Here is a 20,513-nt window from a genome sequence, read left to right on the forward strand (position 1 = left end):
ATTTTATCCTAAAAATTTGAATTAAAAATCTTAACTTCAGAATTTGTATCCTGAAAATTTGAGTTGAAAAACTGAAACACATGACACACTGGCTAATTTCTAAATAGTCATTAATCGTAGATTTACTAAAACTAGCCATTAATCACTTCACGGGGATTGGTCTTGTCGGAATGTTCCCTTTTCTTACGGTCTTAGCAAAATATCCCAATTTTTTTTTACTTAAACACCATAGTTCTTCAATATTCCAAAGCTTAAAGTTCTTGTTTGGTAGTATAAAGTGAGGAGTAATAATCCATTATTGTTAAAAACGTTTGAATGCTGATAATTTATGCTAAATTTTTTAGCTCAAACATTGATTAAGTGATTTACTATAAAATTTCTAAACTATACTATTGGACCTTAAAAAATATTGGAAAAGACAAAATAGGCCTTTTTGATTTGGTGTTATATGAATGAATTGGTGATTATGATTTGTGTGTTGGTATTTGGAAGCTTCGTTTCAAATTTAAGAACATTTGGAGCAAATTTGGGGTGTTTTGATCGAAATCGAAGTTGTAAATTCAAAGAACACTTTATTAAAATAACAAAGATAAAATATTAATCGAGTAGACTTTGATGAACAACTTAATAAATAGTTAGAGTAAATATAGTATAAACTCCACTGATCCGATAGAAAAAATTCTATGAAGAGTAAAATCATGTTAATCTGGTAGACTATGTTGAACAACTTAACAAATAAATAGAGTAAATATAGCATAAACTCTACCAGTCATTTAGGAAAATATTGAAGAGCGATTATTGTGTATGGGTCAGGAATATCGGAGACATTCTGCTAAGACCAATCCCTGGGGCCATTTCTGTCAATCGCGCAACCGTGGGGCCATTTCTGTCAATCGCCCAAGCATATTTGGCCGGGAGGAATGACACTGTATAGCCACTGTAAAAATAATAGCCGAAAAATATATAAAATTTATATATTTTTATATATATATACATTTTATATGTTATATACAAAAATTATATAAATTTTATATATTTTTACGGTTACCAAATATAAATAATTTCTAATGCGGGCTAAAAGTGATAATACCCCTATTTGGTCGAGTCCGGAACCTAAATATTATTTTTTTGGACTCAAATTACCTTAACATATGTTTTAAAAAAAAATACATTTCTATATATAGCGTGCAAAAACAAGACGCTATACATTAACGGTAATGTCTGTCATTAAGGTATAACGTCTTTTATTCATACGCTATATGGTCTGACGATTTGACTGCCACATATAGCGTCTTGTTATTGTACGTTATATATAGCGTTTTCTTTTCATACGCTATACCCCAATTTAAATAGTGCCCTTCATCCTCCTCATCACCATCCTCACGAAGAAAAGATGTCTCGTCTCCAGATTCATCAGCATTGTTGTCGTAATCACTGTTCTCTTCCTCACTCTGTGCATCTGCCAGATCCCAATTTAATATGTCGTCTTCGGGCAATTGAGTGAGTATATTTGGTTCAACTTGCTCGTTTTCACTGTACAATCAACAAAATAATAAGATGCTGAATTTAATAAATACTTTCCATATAGCCGTATCACTTCACTTACAAGTCGTAATGTGATGAAATTCCATGATGGACATTTTCATTTCGGCGATGGCTCTCGTATGGACCACCATGATCCGATACACCAAAACTATGTTGGGTTCAAAATTTGTAAAATTCATATCCGGACTGTACCTCCTGTTAAATATATGAGCGTTAATACAAATTCAATACAATAAAAATGTGCATCGTAACACAAAGGAAAATTGAAGCTTACCACTCATCTTGTGAATTATGTAAAGCAGACGAGGATAAGTTTAAATCAAGGAAAACTCTTTCAAACATGTCCGGCAAAAACTCCTCTAGAATAGCCACCCGATGACTGGGGGTTATTCGGAACCTGTCCGGCAACCTCATTGTTTGGAACGTCTTCGATGTTGATGTACATATCCAACATATTTATTACAAGATATTCCCAGTATTCATCCGGAGTCCTCAGAAAATCCCTCAAAGTTTCATCATCGTAGATGTTTAACTCCGAGTAAAAAGCAGCCCCTTGCGGAGTGACGAAATACAAATATCTTCCGGTTACTTTATGTATCACTGAACGTTTCCTCACACCCATTTTTTTTGCATAACAACGATATCAATTTATCGTACTCTATTGTAAGTGGTAATTTAACATTGACCCTGTGGAGATAAACTATACCTCACAGAGCTATTCTCCATCACAACCTCACACCCCCCCATTATAATGAAACTCTTATCTACGCTCTTCAGACATTACAAAAGAAATGCTTCAGAATTTAACAACAAGAAAAAATTGAACAGGAGTTAGAATTTTATGTGAACGAATTTTCCTAAAATCCTAACCACTTTATATAGGAAATGGCTAGCCCGGGATATGGAAATTTTTTGCCGTATAACGTTCTTTAAATATACGCTATACACATTTAAATTATTGTGTTTGTCAGTTCACTTATTGGTGAGTCCATATTCAGGGTATAGCGTTTTTTTTGGGCGTTATATGTATAGCGTATGAATAAAAGACGCTATACCTTAATGACAGACGTTACCATTAATGTATAACATCTTATTTTTGCACGCTATATATAGAAATATATATATTTTTTAAAACACCTGTTAAGGTAATTTGAGTCTAGAAAAACAATATTTAGGTTCGGGACTCCTATTTGGTCCGCTTCATTTTACCGACCCGAATCATCAAATTAGAAAAGGAAAGAGTGGGAAAAAAGAAAAAAGGGGAAGAAGAGAGCGAGCGCTGGTTGAGTCTGCCATTTTCCAGACAAAAAAAAAAAAAAGATACTACAAGTTCAGTGCTTTGCTGAAATTCCCATTTCATTTACTATTTAATACTTTCCAAAATAAGGGTTTCACTAACTTTTCTTTTTTGCGTATTAGTATTTCCGTTTTAGGGAGACCAAGATATGTTTATTAGAAGAATTTGGAATGCGAATACTGAAACAAACCTAAACTTGATGCGGCAAATGAGAAGAACATTCTCAGTTTCAAGTCAAAGTGCAGTTGATTTGGCTTCAAAAGATGCAGAACTCAGGGTCTTCATTGTTGCCGGCGAGGTTTCTGGTGATACAATTGGTTCCCGTGTCATGAGTTCTCTAAAAAAACTTTCTCCTTTGCCTGTCCGTTTTGCTGGCATTGGAGGGTAATCTGTCCTCCCCCCCCCCCTCTTTTCTAATTATTAGTAATATTTTAAAGTTATAATTGAAACTTGAAATTATTAATATGCTTTTCACTAGTCAAAAGTTGCAGCAGCTATAATTAGGTCAAGTTGTCAACTCCTTTAATTATCATTATTCTTTCTGTGGTTTGTATGTTTATCAGGAAGATGATGTGTAAGCAAGGGTTGAATACTCTGTTCCCAATAGAGGATATTGCAGTAATGGGCATTTGGGAGTTGCTGCCATATCTTAATCAATTTAGAGTATGAAATATTATGAATTTTCTGCATGCTAAAAATCAAGTTATAGTTTTTCCAAGTAAAAATAATAATTATCTATGCATGAAATTCGGACCTTATTTGAATTTTGAAATGACAGGTTAGGCTGAAACAAACTATAGAAGCAGCTCTTTCTTTTAGGCCTCATGTCGTACTCACTGTAGACTCTAAAGGATTCTCCTTCCGTTTCTTAAAGCATTTGAGGGGTAATGCTCTGTAGCTTTTGTGAGTTCGAAAGAGATTTCTCGCGTTTTCCTTGTGCACTGGGAAAAACTTTTTGCAGCTACATGTGTTCAGCAGGGGATGTTTAGCCCTTTGCAGTTCCATTATGTATCACCGTCATTTTGGGCTTGGAAAGGTGGTGAAGCAAGACTAAAAGGACTTCTTCAGTTTGTGGATCATGTGTTATGCATTCTTCCGTTTGAGGCAGAAGTCTGTAGATCAAACGGCCTAGCAGCAACCTTTGTTGGTCATCCCACCCTTGAAGATATTTCGGACTTCCAGGTAAATCAGTATTTTGATTTGTGTTTTATTCTACATTTGGTACATGAAAGACTTCGTCATTCAAATAGTGCCTTCATATACCAGTGGCTGGATTTTTACCTTTTGAGCATGCAGATATTCTTTCTTTCCAAGAAACAATTTACTAAGTGATGATTTCATTAGTGTGATAAAATTTCTTTCCTGTCAAGAAACTATTCACTAAGAATTTCTGTGCAATTTCCTGGTGGGATTGAGTGATTCCTTGATAATTCTGTCATCACGTTAAAGTAATGTTTTTAACTTTTGAAATGGCAATTTTTTCGTCTTGTCAATTAACAACCCACCTAATTAATCATTTATATACACTGATGAATCCCACCAGGGGAACAAAGAGAAGCGAAATGCTAAGAAATATGAACAAGTGGGGAATAAAGTTATTCTACCAATGCAACAGTGAAATTATAATTTTATATAGTGTAATGGCGTAATGTTGTCTAATATTCAATTTTAGGTGAAGGATGCCATAGAAAGAAGATACAGAATTAAAGGAAATGCTGAAGCATTTCTAACTGATCATGGAATATCATCAGGTATGTTAACTTGTACTAATATATTGTGAGAAAGTATATGATGTATCATACTAGATTATATTTGTGCATAGTATAGCCAAGTTTCATACCCGTGATGAAAGTACTATGCTGTGAAAATTTTCAATTTGTATGAACAATGTATATTTTCTATACCATTTCAAAAAGAAAATATTATTTCTATGCTTTTGCTGTAATTTGTCGGTTATCTAACGAGGCAAGATCGTGTTCTCTGTATTTACTTCCAATATGTCAAAATCTGTGTCTCCTTCTCAGTGGCTTACTGAAAAAAGAGAGAGGATATTATTACCTTTTTATCGGTTGACTTGCTATTCTATCAATTTTGTTTCTCCTTGCCAACTTTCTAATTGTGTTGTTAGCTTAATTTGAAGGATCCCCAGTCATTTCCTTGCTTCCTGGAAGTAGATTACAGGAGGTTACTCGAATGTTCCCCATATTCTCAAGCACTTTGGAACATTTGAAAGGTTCATTTCCGGACTTGGTAACAGCAGTTCATGTGGCACCTAATCAACATGTGGAAGGCTACATTGATAAAGCTGTTTGTAAGTGGCCATCATCTGTTGTATTGGTTCCTGGAGGATCACACCAGATGAAATACAATTCATTTAGTGTAAGGCCTTGACTCTTGTATCTTTACATTTTGAAGTGATGTAGCTCGGACTAGAATTATGCTTCCTATTCCGGCTGTGAACTTTGGGGGAATAGGAAAAGGTTTCAATGTTCATTATTCTGGAAGAATTAACTATTTTGGGACATACTGTGGTCGAAGTGACTCAATGAATTGGAAAAAGGGTGTAACTGGAAATGGAGCAAGTCCCTTGACGGTATTTTTAAGGTACAGAGCTCGATGAATGTGCCTTGCAATGGATAATTAGCATCTATGAAGGGGAGCCTTGGAGCGATGATAAAATTGTCTCCGTGTGTTCTATAGGTCACGGGTTCAAGCCGTGGAAGCAGCTACTAATGCTTGCATTAGGGTAAGCTGACTACATCACACCCCTTAGGGTGCGGCCTTTCCGGACACTGCGTGAATGCGAGATGTTTTGTGCACCGGGCTTCCCTTTTTTATCTTTTGTTTGTATTTAATTGTTCCTCATAGTGTTGGGAGTATGATACATCGTGAGTAGGAAAGAGCCAGACACTTGGTTTGGATCTTGTGGATCTCATTTCCAAGGATGAAAACCTAGTCGTTGCTACTAGAGGTTGCCAATTGGCTACCATGTTTTCTAGTTCTAGTTTTGTTCTTGATAATAGATGGTATATCCTTTAAGCTCCTGCAGATTTGCTGAAGTTATTTATTAATCAAGAACAAGTAAATGGTACTTTATGCTTGTTACGAGTTTCTTTCAAATTGTTCATTTTTTTTCAGTTATTCAAAGACTTTTTATGTGGATTTGATACTAGGCAAGCTATAGGTATGCTTTTAAGTGCCAGCAGTAACTCCAAGGTCTGTTTCAGAAAATCTTTGTTTTATCCAAAAGACGCTTCCTAAATATAGTTATTAGTATTTGCATTTTATGTGAATTGTGTGCTTTGCACTTTGTCACTATAATTAGTTTTTCCTTTTTATCCAATTTTTTATCACAAAGTGAAACTTTAATGTATTTTTTTTTAATTATTGAGGGGGATATACATAGCCTATGGCCCACAATTTTTCTGCTGTTAAATCATCTTTTGCGTAAAGAAGTAACATACCAATGAATGACAATCAATATGGAGATAATTCTCAGTTCTTTACTTTTCTGGTTCATGATTCATGAATATATTAAGTTGCCTCATGTTTCAAGGTGGATGTGGTAACATGAACTGTGCTTCTGCAGGCAAGCAGTGTAGCACTATGTACTTCTGGTACAGTTGCGATGGAAGTGCAGCTTGCAAGACTGCCATGTGTTGTTGCGTATCGAGCCCATCTCCTGACAGAATTAGTTATACGATACAAAGCTATTATACCATACATCTCTCTTCCTAATATTCTTTTGGATTCAGCTATAATCCCTGAAGCTCTATTTCAAGATTGCACTCCTTCAAAATTGGCATCATTACTCAAGTAAGCTTCGACTAAATGATCCTTGTCCCTTGTAGTTGTGTTGTTTTCACAACAGAGAGCAGCATTTGTCTGCCTCTGTTTGCGTAAGAGTACGTGCAGTAATCATTAAAAACGGCTTAAATATGACTTGGGAATCTTAAAATCACAGGGATTTAATACTTGATGACAACCTTCGAGAAAAACAAATTAATGCTGCTGAAGAGGTTATTGAGCTGCTAAGACCTCCAAAGATGAACATTAGTTGCTCAACCCAGGGGGAGACGAGCGGTCCACTTTCTGATTGTACACCAAGTATGGTTGCAGCATATGCAATATTGTATTCTCGGAATAAGCTGGAATAATGTGATTCGTGAAAATTCAAGCAGTCGCTGTGAGCAAAGTTGAGATAAGATGCAGCTAGAGAGTTTTGAAGAAAATTTGTTTGGAAGTCAGCAACTGTATAGCAGTTGGATAATTTCTATTCATTTTGTTAGTTGATTTCCATATTTAGTTTCACTTGCATAGAGCTTCAACCTATAAGAAGCTCAAGTTATATCTGCAAGCTGTGTAAAATAGTTAATGAAAAATTTTCCCCTCTCGTGGAAATCGTCCTTCTTTCTCTTCCTCTCTCAGATTAAGGATTGTAACAGCTGTGTTGCATTGGATTCATGAAAAGGAGATGAGAAATATTTCTAGAAGATTCATGAAAAGGAGATCATAAGCTATCAATCTAGGATTTGAACCAAATGGGGTTCTAGTGGTTGAACTATTCAAGTATATTTGATAAGTTGGCATGTTCTTTACCTCAGTGCTTTACTAATTTTTAGGTGATGTAAACTCTAGTGCTTTATAAAAAAATAAAACTATATTTATACCATGAACTTGCTGCTGCCCTTCCTTTTATCTTTTCCTAAGCCGAGTGTCTTTCGGAAACAACCTCTCTGTCTTCTTGAAGTTTGGAGTAAGATCTGCGTACATACTATCCTTCCAGACTCCTTGTGGGAATTACACTGGGTCTGTTGTTGTTGTTGTATACCATGAACTTGCTCATCTCTTTTGGTCCCAAAAACCACCCTTAGACAGTGACAGACACACGTGGTGACAAGTAGGTTTAATTGAACCCGTTTCATAAAAAAATAATACTGTGTATATGTCTAAATTACGATTAAAGTTGCGTAAATTTTGTATAAATATTTTATTTGAACCCACTTGACAACTACTATTTTACAACTAAATTTATGTACTTCTAAGATTAAATCCGCTTGCACAAAATCCTGGGTCCGCCACTGCCCTTGTATCTTAGAGTACCAAATGACAATGTACTAATTTTTCATCACTATTCGCCATAATTATATATTTGATTATTTCCTTGTTTTTCGAATTATAAATTAAGAATAGAGGTCCTTTGGAAATGTGAGGTCCGATCGACCATATCTGGAATTTGGACAAGGAAATTGTATTTCCATGTCTAAGTAAAAGTCTATTTGTTCCATCGAGAACTATCGAGGAAATTTCTCACGTTCCAAATTTATGGGGACCTATTACTTTAATCCGACAAATAAAAAGTATTAGAGGAAAATTAACTACAAATCTCATGTTAGGATAAAACCTATAGGGGTGTCAAATGGTTTTGTGCGTCTTTACAAAATTATTTTTAATTTTGTAACCTTATCGCTTTTTTTACACACGAGAAATTTACTTTTAGACATAAGTTTTTTTAAAAAATATACTTTCTTAATTTCAAACAATATTATGAATAACCATGAAAACGTATTTTCCCTGTATTGTGACAGGAATTAAGGGGGAGAAAAAGGAAAGCAGATGTCCAAATGAAAAGGGAAAAAATAAAAGAAAAACTAAGTCAGGTAAACTAAATAAATAATGGGCGAAGGACCAAAATAAATACTAAAAGAAAAGACGTACTACTAAAGTACATGATGTGGGAACAGACAGTTGATTCAAGTGATTGAACTGAAGAAAACAACAAAATCCCTAACTAAACATACACCACTCTGTTTACTTTGCTCGACAATGGCGTTGGAGCTCCCAAATGATCTGATCCAGCAGGCTAAGATCTCGACCCGAACCGAAGCGGGTCTACCCGACTACAACCCAGATGACCCTTCACTTCCGGCCATGCCTTCTCTTTCCGCCTCCGTCGCCGCCTTCGACCCTTCTCCACCCTATCTCCGCTGTAAACACTGCCAAGGCAAGCTTCTCAGAGGGCTTCAGTCCTTGATTTGCATATATTGCGGTCAGAAATTGCACAAAAACGCTGACGTGGCTCCTGACCCTATTTCTTTTAAGTCCACTGTTGGTTATCAATGGTTTCTCCAAGCCCTTCGCCTTGATGGATCGGTATGCTGTGTCTGTTGTACTTTTTTCTGGAACGCATGTTGTTTATTGCAATATGTTAGTGTGTTGGTTGCTTCCTGTTATGAAGGAATGATAATGCAAGATTGTTTTTTCCTTGGCTTGAGAATATTTTTGAATCATTGTTTAGAAATAATGACTATACTAAGTTCCAAGCTGTAGTCATAAAGAATTAGTGATTGCTTTGGTACTTGGAACCCTTGATGAGTGGTGTATTGGGTCTCTCTTCCTTTGTCTCAAAATGTCCACGATTTGCTCACTGATTTATATGAGTGTGTTGGTTGCTTCCTGTTATGGAGGAATGATAGTGCAAGATTAGATCTTTTTTATTATATTTTGTGGATTCAACTTAAGCTACATATCTATACTTGGAAACTTTCTAAAGTTATATATATACTCCCTCCGTACACTTTTACTTGGCATGTATACTAAAAATAGATTTTCATTTTTACTTGTCACTTTACGCTTATCAAGAGAAGACAATATTTTTTTTCCTATTATACCCACAATATTTATTACTCATTTCAAATTATTTTCTCAAATCCAATAAAATGTGCATCAATTAATATGGGTATCATGGTAAATTATGCACTTCATTTATTCTTTCTTAAGGAGCGTATTCTTTCTTAAGGAGCGTGAAAAGTCAAAACGTGCCAAGTAAAAGTGAACGGAGGGAGTATATATTTACATGCGAACCAAGAAGTAGTGATTCCATTGGTACTTCAAATCCACTGACTTAAGATTCTTGTGGATCAGTATTTGGGGCCCCTCTTCCTTTCTATTGAACACATACAATTTGCTTTATTGCTTTGTATGGGTACGTTAGTTGCTTTCAGTTAGGGGCGGATTTGACTTGAGCTATATAGTTGAGATTTTCTTAAAAACAAATATATTATAGATTCTAATCCTTGACCAAGAATTAGTGTGTGCACAAAAGTTTAGTGTAGTGATATTCTGAATCTACTAACTTAAAATCCTCATCCTCCTTGATACATTGTGTCAGGTTTCTCTTCCTCTATCTCAAAACACACAAAATTCGCTCATTGCTCTATCTCAATATGTCTCTTGCTTCCTGTTATTGGACGATTATGCAAGATTGGGCTTTTTTGTGTTGTTTTTGGTTATTATGCTTCAGTCCTATGGCTCGATATATATTTCTGTAGCTTTGCTTAGCAGATGCAGATTCGGCTTGAGCTATAAATTTATATACACATTATATATTTGAATCTTTTTTAAGAATACATATGCTGCATCACAACTCATTTTCACAAAAAATTAGTGGGTGAGTGGAAGCTCGAATCCACTAACTATAATCCTGGATCCACCTCTGTTGCACACTGTTTCTTCTTTCATTTATTTCTCTTAAGCCCTTTAGCATTTTCAATAGACTTTGGTTTTACTGTAAACTTGTTGAATTAGGAGTAGTTAAGAACTTGTCTCATTTTGGTTTCCAGGAGAAGGTTGGAGCAGCTACTGAAAAGAATCAGGTAAACAAGGGGCCGAGTTCACCCCATGATGAAATTCTTTTGTCTGATTTGCTTGACCTGAAAATTAGATGGCCAACTGAGCTGGAGACAGACAACACTATTACAAATAAGAAGCTAGAGCAAAGCAAAAGCTCTTACAGTTCGACTGGAGTTGACCTGGACAACTTCCTTTCTTTTACAAACATATCCAGTGCTCACAGAGAACAGGCAGACATAAGCGATAATATTGGGACTGCAGTAAATAGAACTGATGGAAGTCATGAGGATCTTAGTTTGTTTGAGAATCTCAGATCCTCTGAACTGGCTGTGACCTCTGCTACAGTCCAAACTACTGATGACAGATCCTCTGAACGAGCTGTGACCTCTTCTACTGTCGAAACTACGAATGACTTTTCTGGATGGAAAGCAGATTTTCAGAGTGCTGATTCAGGAGAGGAGAATGTGTCTAACAAATCTAGCACTCCTATAGGTTCTGCAGGTCAGCATGTGTTTACCACATTTGGCACCTCTATGAGTTCCACAGTTAGTTCTGGAAACCAGCAGGAGGGTTCCAAATCAACTGATACTTTTGTTGGCTCAGATGTTGATCTTTCAGCTCAGTTAGATACGGTTTTTGGAACCCCAAAAGGCCCAATAGATGGAAAACTGATGGATGTTGCAGCAGTTTCTCCTGCAGCTAATGATTGGCCGGCAGTTGACCTATGGGATAATGCAAATTCGGGAGCATCGCAAAATGCTGGGGAAGTTCTTCCAATTGTGAGACCTAAGGATGCTGAATTACAAGATAGTTCAAACGACCCCTCTACTAGCATTGATTGGTTTCAAGATGACACATGGCAGACTCAGAATGCACCTGCACCTAAACATGATGCAGCAAATGGAGATCATGATTCTTTTGATGAGTGGAATACTTTTACCTCTTCCGCACCCATCAAAGATCCTTTCGAGAATGCTCCTGCACCTAAACATGATGCAGCAAATGGAGATGATGATTCATTTGATGAGTGGAATACTTTTACCTCCTCCGCACCCATCAAAGATCCATTTGAGAATGCACCTGCACCTAAACATGATACTGCAAATGGGGATGATGATTCCTTTGATGAATGGAATACTTTTACCTCCTCTGTACCCACCAAAGATCCATTTGAGAATGTTCTGGTGCAAAGCGACAATGACAACAATAACAATAATGCAGAACTAACAAATTTCAGTTCAAACCTTGAAGATATGGATTTTGGCAGTTTTTCGCAGTCAGATCCTTTTTCAGGTGCACCTGGTAAAGAAGGTGTTTCTGCGGAAGTGAATGACAATATTTTGGAAGTTCCTACCATATTCAGGTGTGTGCATATTTTTATTATTTTTGTAATATGGCTGATTTAGGAAGACTTCTTTTGATTAGTGGAGATTCCGAGGAACATAGGCGTCAAATATTGCTCTTATACTATGGTTGGGGCGAAAAGTGCAGGGGCTGGAGGATCGGCAGGAAATCTGAGGATTAAGGTTATTTCCCTTGTTTAAGAGTAAGGCAGGTGAAGTAAATTTAGAAGGGTCAGAATACCCCTCCACATAAGATCTTCCGATTTGGACTGAAAGGAGTAACTAATTTGGATTTATTTCCTTCTATACCAAATGATTGGAAGTAAATTATCAAAATCTTACCTTGGGGAAATAAACCAGTTAATTTCTCTCTTTCACCCTCCCTCTCCCCTTCCTGGAGCCAAACGTAGAGTTAAGGTAGAAATGGGGGGATTAGATCTTAACATAGTGAAAATCACAGAATACGAGACAAATAAAAAGCAATAGAAAAGAAAGGAGAATCTGGAAGAACGCCGGCTTCAACCATGGCTTTTGAAAGTAAAATAAATGAATTAAATCAAAATAAGCATCACAGAATATAAAATATTTGTGAAATGGGAAAAAGAATAAAAAAGTATGAGGAAGGAGCAATGGAAGAAAAGAATATAGGAAAAATACTGCAGTATCCGCCGAAAGTTCCTTGGAGAAGGTAAGGGTACAATAAGCTTACGACAGTTTTGAAGTTTTGTTGGTTCAACTTTGTGCAAATTTTGAGGAAGTATAAAATTCAGCTTTGTGCAAATTTGAGACAGAAGAAAATAGGAACTGACTATTGATTGGTAACTGTCTTTCATCCTGGAGGTGCAAGGTCCGTTCTCACTAGACTCCTCTTCCCCTTTCACCTACCCTGTGCCTCCCTCACCTGAAAACAAGAAATTCAGAGAAATGGAAAAAAGATACGAACGTGTTCATTAAAGGGTTTTACATTTGTAATGACTTGGAGGTTGAAAGGTAGAAGTTTCTAGAAGAGGAGGATTACATGGGCTCTTTTGGAGCTGAGAGAGGAAATTATTTCCGTCTTCCCAGGATGAGAGTTACATGTTTCCTACTTTCCTTGTCCCAGAGAGGTAAACTCACAACAATAACAAAAACGATGATTCAAATCCAGCCTAGTTTTGGAAAGAAAAAAAAATCAAGAGATATTATTTCCAGGGTGATTGACTCGAATCTCGATAGATCTTTATTACCTATTTATCCAACTATCTTCCTTGAGTAAATAACAAGTAGCTCTGTTGATTAATTGATGCTAAACCTTACATTGATTTTCTTTTTTATTCTAGAGATTTCATGAGAGCAAAGCAACTCAACCCTGCTCACCCCAAAAGAAGCAACAAAAAAAAGAAAAAAAGAAAAAAAAATGATACTTTCTGAATTCGCTTCTGTATCTATTGAGCCATTTAGCTATATATAATGGCTGACAATGATCACTAGTGATATCGTTGAAGCTTATGTTATATAAAGATAACTAGACTTAACATTTCTAGTGGAAGAGGTCCCATTACGACCTTAAGTGAAGAATAAGAAACTGAGAAATACATAGGAGGCAATACTTGGAGAGGTTGCCATGTTAAATCATGATTGTATTTTTGTTTTTTTGTCATTGAACTGTTAACTTCCTAATTATGAGTTCGATCAACAATTTCTTACATTTCATTTGACATATTTTAGTGCCGTTGATACCCCAAGTAAGGTTGGTGATGCTTCAGAGAATGCAGACATTCGTGGTGAATCAAATCCATCAAAGAATAATATGGATATAGAAGGTATAATGTCGCAGATGCATGATCTTTCTTTTATGCTCGAGACCAATCTATCCATTCCCTCGAAATCCAACAATTCTCTTCCCAGGGATTGATACCTGGGTTTGTTCACTTGGTTAGCCTTCAAGATTTTTGTAATCAGGTCGATCCTGTTCATGTATTTTATTGTAAGAGAATATGATTGCTTTTGTAATTTTCTGTCTTGAATTTCTTGAATGGGTGCGAAGGAGTAACACATAAATTTCGGGATATTTTGTTGTATCTGAAGAGAGAAGAAGAGTTATGTTTCTTTTTAGAGGTAAACAAATGAACTCTTCCACATCCCTAGAGTAGCTTTCTGATTTGCTATGTTAGTTTGAGATGTATTGTCAATGAACCCCTTTATGACATACGCATAGGAAGATATATAAAGACTAGACTGTGTTCTGGTTTACAAAAATTTTCTTGGACTCTTCTGTAAAGATCAGATTGTGTTCTCATTTTCAAAAAGATTAGATTGTGTTCTTACAATGATTTTATCATTGGCATACTATTGGAAACCACATGAATGTCTTAGCTTGAAACAAATGAGACAAACTTGGTTTGGATGTTCACAATGTTCCTTTCTGCAGTCCAAGTGCAATGTGGATGAAATTATCAGACTTACCGTGATGCTATTATGTTCGTTAAGCATAGTTTTTTTTTTCTTCCATTTAATCTACGGAGAATTGGTTTTGTAGTCCTTTACAAATTTATTTTTAGTTTTATTTCTTTTTTACCGGAGTTCTTCTTTTTAATACATAGAGATTTGAAAATAACACACAAGAGATGAAAAGATCATTTTCTTTTATTCAAATTATAAGTGGTCACAAGGGATTATTTCCTTGAATTTTTTACAGATTCAAGCTCGAGGGAGAAGAGAAATGTGTATAACCTGCTTGAGATCCAAAATCTTTTTTTGGCACTTTACATAAGTCTGCAAAAGTGCCAAATGAAAATGGCTGAAAGGGGTCTTTAGATTTAATCTCTTGGTTGATACTTTCTTCTCATATATCCGTCTTTCAAAGTTTTGCATAGGAAAGACATTTTAATTGCAGTATATAGTAATCATAAGAATATTTTCCGAGCTACCTTCATCTCTTCCTTAAGCGATTCACTTAATTAGCACTAAGGGCAGATTAAGGAAAAACTGGTATACAATGTAGTCCACCAGCAAAGACAAAACTATAAGGGGTCGTTTGGTATGAGGTATAAGAAGGTATAAGGGTGATATAAAAATTTAATACCACCTTAATACTCTGTTTGGTTAGCAAGCCAAGTATACGTTATCCCGGTGTTAATTTTAACACCGGGATAACTTATACTTTATAGAAGGTGGGGTAATTAGCACCGGTATAACTTATACCTTCTTTTTAGAAATTATGCAATTGTCATTTTTAATACAACATACCAAACAATGAATAAACAACAATCCCAGCATAACTATTCCAGCATAACTTATACCGACATAACTTTGCAACAAGTTTTCGAGCTTTTACTGTTGAAAAATTAAAAATATTTTACCCCTCATTTGGCATCAGCATCCCTACGAATAATACAGTTGAAGCACAATATAAAATTCCAAAATGAGCCAACTGAGGTGGCTATTTGGTGTTTCATGTCCTCTTTTCCTACTAGTATAGAGGATAGAGTCGTATCCATGTTTACAATCTTATTACTGTCTTGATCAGCGCATTATATGGAGATATAGCTGCTGCAACATCGTTGAAGTTTCGGGGTCATCCTGCAAAGTCATATGCAAAATAAACAAGTACAGTCAGACCTCTCTATAATAGCACAATCATTCACTATAAAAGCCAAGTTTGTTTCGGAACTGATTTTTATGTTATGTTATAATACATGTCCTCTATAACAGCATTTCACTATAGTGCATATCGGAGCAAACAGGGATGTTATAGAAAAGTTTGACTGTATACACTTGAAGTTGTAATAATAATTGAGAAAGACCTACCTAGGCGAATACCAACAACAACAAACCCAGTGTAATCCCACAAGTGGGGTCCGGGTGTATAGGCGATAGCAAGTTCCGATATTCTAATACTAGAAATTCTTTAGAAGATGCATCATGTTTATTAGTGTGTAAAAAGGAGGAGAGAAGATGAACTTACACGAAGCATGTCCATAAAGGTGTTGTCGAATAGCTGACAAGGAATTTGGCTTCTGAATGCATCAGATGGTCTGCATTATGAAAGTGGATCAAACAACAAATTCAAAGACAAATATAACAGAAAAATCGCAAATTATGAAACCTGAGGACAAAGATGTCTACCCGACGAACCTTGATACTTGTGAAAGACACAGATAAGACTGTATCACATATCTTAGCAGCAGTATACAAGGTTTTTGAGAAAGTTTCTCTACCACTCGATGCAAGACCTGTACTATTGAGTAAAACCGTTCAGCTAAAGCACAGCAATAGCTTAGTCCTTCCTCTTGCATCAAGATTTTCATAACTATGAGTGTTGCGACCTGTGCAGACATAGAACATTCTTTTCATATTTTGATGCCAAGAATCAGTATATCACCACAAACCAGTAAAGTCAATCAGAAACACAATTTATAAAGCAGAATGGAAAATCAGGAGTTCGCAAACATTTCTGAAGCACCCTTTTCTCCCTTTCCCGATGCAACAGCAATCAAGCTTATACAAAAAAAGAAAAGATATTCACTAGATACAATCCTATCCAGTGTTATCAAAAGCCAAAAGCGCAAAAAAGCTCTAAGGTCTGTTAGGGCTTTAAGCGCAAAGTGCAAATATATGGGCTTTAATGAAGAAAGGCGCAAATGAAGAAAAACCACGAATTTGTATGTGTAGTCCAAGACTAATATCTATAAGCATGAATACCAAATATATGGAAAGAAAGAAATTGAAGAAATTTTACGACAAAGTAAACTATCAATGGTTTAATGTCGCCTCTTCGAGATTTCGCTTATTGACAAGGAAAAGTACGTCTTAGAGCCTTGGTGAAAATACTGAAGCGCCTGCTAAGTGAGACGAAGCTTTCAACATGTTTTGAGCCTCGCTTCACGGCTTAAGCGCGCCTTTGATAACACTGATCCTGTCTGCACTATATTATCCTAGTTGTAACCTAATAATTCAACACAAAAAACAAATACGGAACAGAATCAATATGTTGCAGGCTAACCTTACGCGACAATTCATCACCTAGATCCATGCAATGCAGGCACAAAGGAACCAGTTCTGTTTCCAGGAAAAAATAAAGGACCTCTCCACCGTATGGATCATCAAACTGCATTAGCAAGCAAAATTCGGAATCAAATAATGCTATAAATGTATGATCAGTGGTCTAATTACCAATATGAAATGCCATATATAGCGTTGTGAATAAATGATTCAAGAAATGCAGATGGATACCTCAAGAAGAAAAAAAAAAAAAAGATACTTGATTCAAGAACTGATTATCAGGTAGCCATTAGCCGTAACTAATACTTACACTATGTCTAGTTAAGGCATATGTAAACAGTAAAGTAGTGTTAACTACCGAACATCCAGTCTTGAAGAAAGTTGAAAAAAAACAAATGCATGAAATGAACGAGCGACAACAATGGAGAGAGCACGCATGTATTTGTTCAAATGGAAGAATACCTTTGTTAGGGAACCGATAACACCCAAGCTGGTGAGCCTGATAAACTCCAAAGGCTTGTCATTTCCATTTTTTCCATTGGTCTTGAGAAATGGGTAAAAATAAAATGGTATTTTAGCTGCAAAGAATAGTTATTAGAAGAGTTAAACTGTGTTTCTCAACAATAGGAAAACCAATTGTAATTCAGTCTGCAATTACTCCAGCATTCCCATCAAAAGAGAAGATGGGGAGGGGGATGCAGAGCGATACGATTTATTGAAAAAATGCGCAAAAATTAGAGTTGAAGGCAACTAGAGCACTAAAAGGACATATGATTTGCAAAAGCTTCGCAAGCATGATCTGCACGTTTCACCACAAAAATGATAATGGAATGAACATCTTCCATTTGTGTTGGGACAAAATTAGAATCACAGTTCATAGAAATAGAAACTTTCTTTTGAACAATTATACAGATGAAACACAAGTATAGAATGAAAATGGACTACAGCTGGGAGAATTTGTACTTCTATGCATTTAGACGCTGGCAGGAATAGAGAAGGAAGATATGCCAATAGATGTGGATAAATTTATTTAACTCTAGAAGGCTATTGGAAGGGTAAAATAGATAATGTAATACGATCATTTTGAAACTGTAAAGCGATAGATCATTTTGAAACCTATGTACCTGAATCTTCCCATACTCATACACTTGCAGCAATTTGATTCACTTTTTACAAGTAGTTCAGCATAGGTTTAAATTTGTATCATTTCAAGAACTGACATTATTACCTTTTATGAGCTCCCTTCTTGTTTCTTGGTGATTTCCCATACACTGTAGAATATAACCATAAAAGAGTAAGGTGGATGCATATCATGAAGTGGTAAAAACTGGTGTCAAAAATACGTTATGTCATGATATCATCAATTTCATTTCATGACCTCCTCTTCCTATCGACTGAACATTACGATAATCTTGTGCCATGGAAAAGATATTACTGTCTAATCAGATATTACTCAGCTGAACTTAAAAGGGCAGTCCGTTGCACTAAGCTTCTGCGAGGAAGAGAGGGACCACAGGGGTCTATTGTATGCAGCCTTACCCTGCATTTCCGCAAGAGATTGTTTCCACGACTCGAACCCGTGACCTCCTGGTCACATGGTAACAACTACTCGGCTGAACTTATTTAAAAGAATTTAAGGGTATCTCTGCTGCGTTTCACTTGAGGGCTAGAAGCCAAGAAAAATAAAGACATCACATCTCTGATTTTCCTCGAAGCCAACGACAATTGCAGCATAAAGCACATTGATCACCAAATCAAACAGGTTTTTTCATAAGTGCATAAAAGAGGTTGCATGTCAAATACATAATTTAGTAGTGCATTTCTGACCTGAAACAAAGCAAGGGCATTACACACTCGAGTTGACTCCTTAATAGATATCATTGAGGTTGACAACTTTGGGTACACTGCTATCACTTCCTGAAATTAACAGATAAATCTATTTGTGTATTACGAAAATGATGGATTCAACTTAAAATTTAGATTCATTATCCAACTGAAGTTAGGTAGATGAGTGAAAATAAGAAGAGGTATATTATATTATATACCTGTAAAAGTATGAAGACTGCATTGAAGGTGTTCCACAACAGCAAAGGTAGCTCTGTGCATGTGTCTCGCTTCTGAAATAATAAGAAAAGTTTAATTACCCAAAACTTATATATATATATATATATATATATATATATATATATGTCACAATATTTTCTAGCACTTTCAAAAGGTAACAGAAAAAGGGACTAGAGGCATGAGTTCACTGCACGTGCTTAATGCAGTTGCAAAATCCTAATTGCACAAATATAAATTAGAGGATATTAATTCCTGAAATCATAAAGTTGGTTAGGAATTATAACTAATAATTACAATTTAAAACTAAATTTATGTTATTAGGCCACAAACAATTGAATTAAGCCAAAATTGCCTAATCCTTCGTTGATGTAGACGGAATTGCAATGAACCATCATCACCGATCACTACCTCCTTAGCACTAACACTGTGTTTTTAAGTACAAGCAAATTGATTGTCATAATTTTCAAATTTACCACTTTACCGAAATATAAATAAGAAATACCCACATATAAGGGGTGAAATAACTAATAGCCTATGTATCATCAATTATTTTTAGGATTTTTTCACTCATTCATAAGAAGATAATTGTCCATCAAAGTCAAAATTCCAAGATAATATAAAGTGGTAACTTGCGGCCTACTTAGGGATGAATTGGGCTAGCATTTTGCAAGCTAAGCCCTTTTAACCGAGGATTGGGCTGAACTCGACTGTTAGAATTCCAAAAGAATTCAGAAATAATTGACGTTCTTTGGGAGTCTGAAAGAACTTTAAGGTCAAAAGTTAAAAGTGATAGTTATGGGGCAAGCGAGACGCATATTAAATTTGAAGTTGTGCAAACGGGGATAAAAATTCAAAATCATCACTTTGACGGCTATTTGTCCGTTGAATTCTATAACCCGCTAGCCTGTTTTGACATCTCTAATCGAAATAGAAAACACTCAATCATATTATTCTGAGAGAATTTAATGTGGATTCTAGCGATCATTCAAAAGAGCAAAAGAAGGCATGAAAGACAACACAGATGAACTTCTTTTACCTTTATATATCTCATGCACACACCGAACAGCCACAAAGTAGAGGACAAAAACACACAAACAAATAGATAAACAAAAACTAACACGTACTCAAAATGCATATATATATAAACACTTAGATAAAAAGGTTTAAAACGTGTCACCTTAGTTAGTTGATTGATAACCTCTTCGCGAAGATTAACATCATGTAGTAATAACACCAACTGTTTTGGGGTGGCAGAAGCCAAATCAAGACCCTCATTTTTCTGTGAAGAAGAAGAAATGTTGTTGCGAGGGGGCAACGTTGGCGTTGATGTTAATGCAGTTTCCATAAACAATGATACTGGTAGATTCTCCATTTAAAGTTCTTATTAAAACAAAACTTTTGCTTTTGAAAACCTTCCAAATGAGAAAGAAGAAACCAAATGAGGGTCTGAATTTTCTCCAAGTGAAAGGAAAAGAGTTGTTTAGTGTTTACCTTTGAAAGAAAATGAAGTAGCAGAAAATGGACAAAGTTAGCTGTATTTATAGGGGTGGAGTAGGTGATGTAATTGGAGGTTTTGAATTATTTTTTTTAGTCATGCAGATTCTTGTAATTGGAGGAGAAAGTTTAGATTTAGTTAGTAGTTAATTACT

At 35.7% G+C, this 20,513-nt stretch overlaps 3 protein-coding genes across 5 annotated transcripts; 2 read left to right on the top strand and 1 right to left on the bottom strand.

Annotated features, from left to right (window-relative positions):
* The first annotated feature begins 2,777 nt into the window (after positions 1–2,777).
* On the top strand, positions 2,778–7,347 carry LOC104230103 (probable lipid-A-disaccharide synthase, mitochondrial). Of its 3 annotated transcripts, XM_070151818.1 has the most exons (9): positions 2,778–2,874; positions 2,965–3,226; positions 3,406–3,505; positions 3,621–3,726; positions 3,804–4,024; positions 4,515–4,593; positions 4,983–5,221; positions 6,432–6,658; positions 6,807–7,347. In XM_070151818.1, the coding sequence occupies exons 2-9, from the start codon at positions 2,991–2,993 to the stop codon at positions 6,997–6,999; spliced, it is 1,401 nt and encodes a 466-aa protein (XP_070007919.1). In that variant the 5' UTR covers positions 2,778–2,874; positions 2,965–2,990; the 3' UTR covers positions 7,000–7,347. The 3 variants fall into 3 exon arrangements, with proteins under 3 accessions (XP_070007919.1, XP_070007920.1, XP_009781142.1); XM_070151819.1 differs by having other exon boundaries at positions 2,783–3,140; XM_009782840.2 differs by having other exon boundaries at positions 2,784–3,147.
* A 1,221-nt stretch (positions 7,348–8,568) lies between these two features.
* LOC104230104 (uncharacterized) lies at positions 8,569–14,134 on the top strand. Its single transcript, XM_009782841.2, has 3 exons — positions 8,569–8,995; positions 10,465–11,837; positions 13,525–14,134. The coding sequence occupies exons 1-3, from the start codon at positions 8,669–8,671 to the stop codon at positions 13,709–13,711; spliced, it is 1,887 nt and encodes a 628-aa protein (XP_009781143.2). The 5' UTR covers positions 8,569–8,668; the 3' UTR covers positions 13,712–14,134.
* A 1,180-nt stretch (positions 14,135–15,314) lies between these two features.
* Positions 15,315–20,236, bottom strand: LOC104230105 (uncharacterized). The gene is made up of 9 exons (XM_009782844.2): positions 20,042–20,236; positions 18,846–18,917; positions 18,628–18,717; positions 18,029–18,071; positions 17,263–17,378; positions 16,802–16,906; positions 15,934–16,124; positions 15,764–15,833; positions 15,315–15,378 (listed from the first exon to the last, which is right to left on the bottom strand). The coding sequence occupies exons 1-9, from the start codon at positions 20,234–20,236 to the stop codon at positions 15,322–15,324; spliced, it is 939 nt and encodes a 312-aa protein (XP_009781146.1). The 3' UTR covers positions 15,315–15,321.
* Positions 20,237–20,513: the final 277 nt, after the last annotated feature.

Source organism: Nicotiana sylvestris, chromosome 7 (genome assembly GCF_000393655.2).
Source record: "Nicotiana sylvestris chromosome 7, ASM39365v2, whole genome shotgun sequence".
Taxonomy (NCBI): domain Eukaryota; kingdom Viridiplantae; phylum Streptophyta; class Magnoliopsida; order Solanales; family Solanaceae; genus Nicotiana; species Nicotiana sylvestris.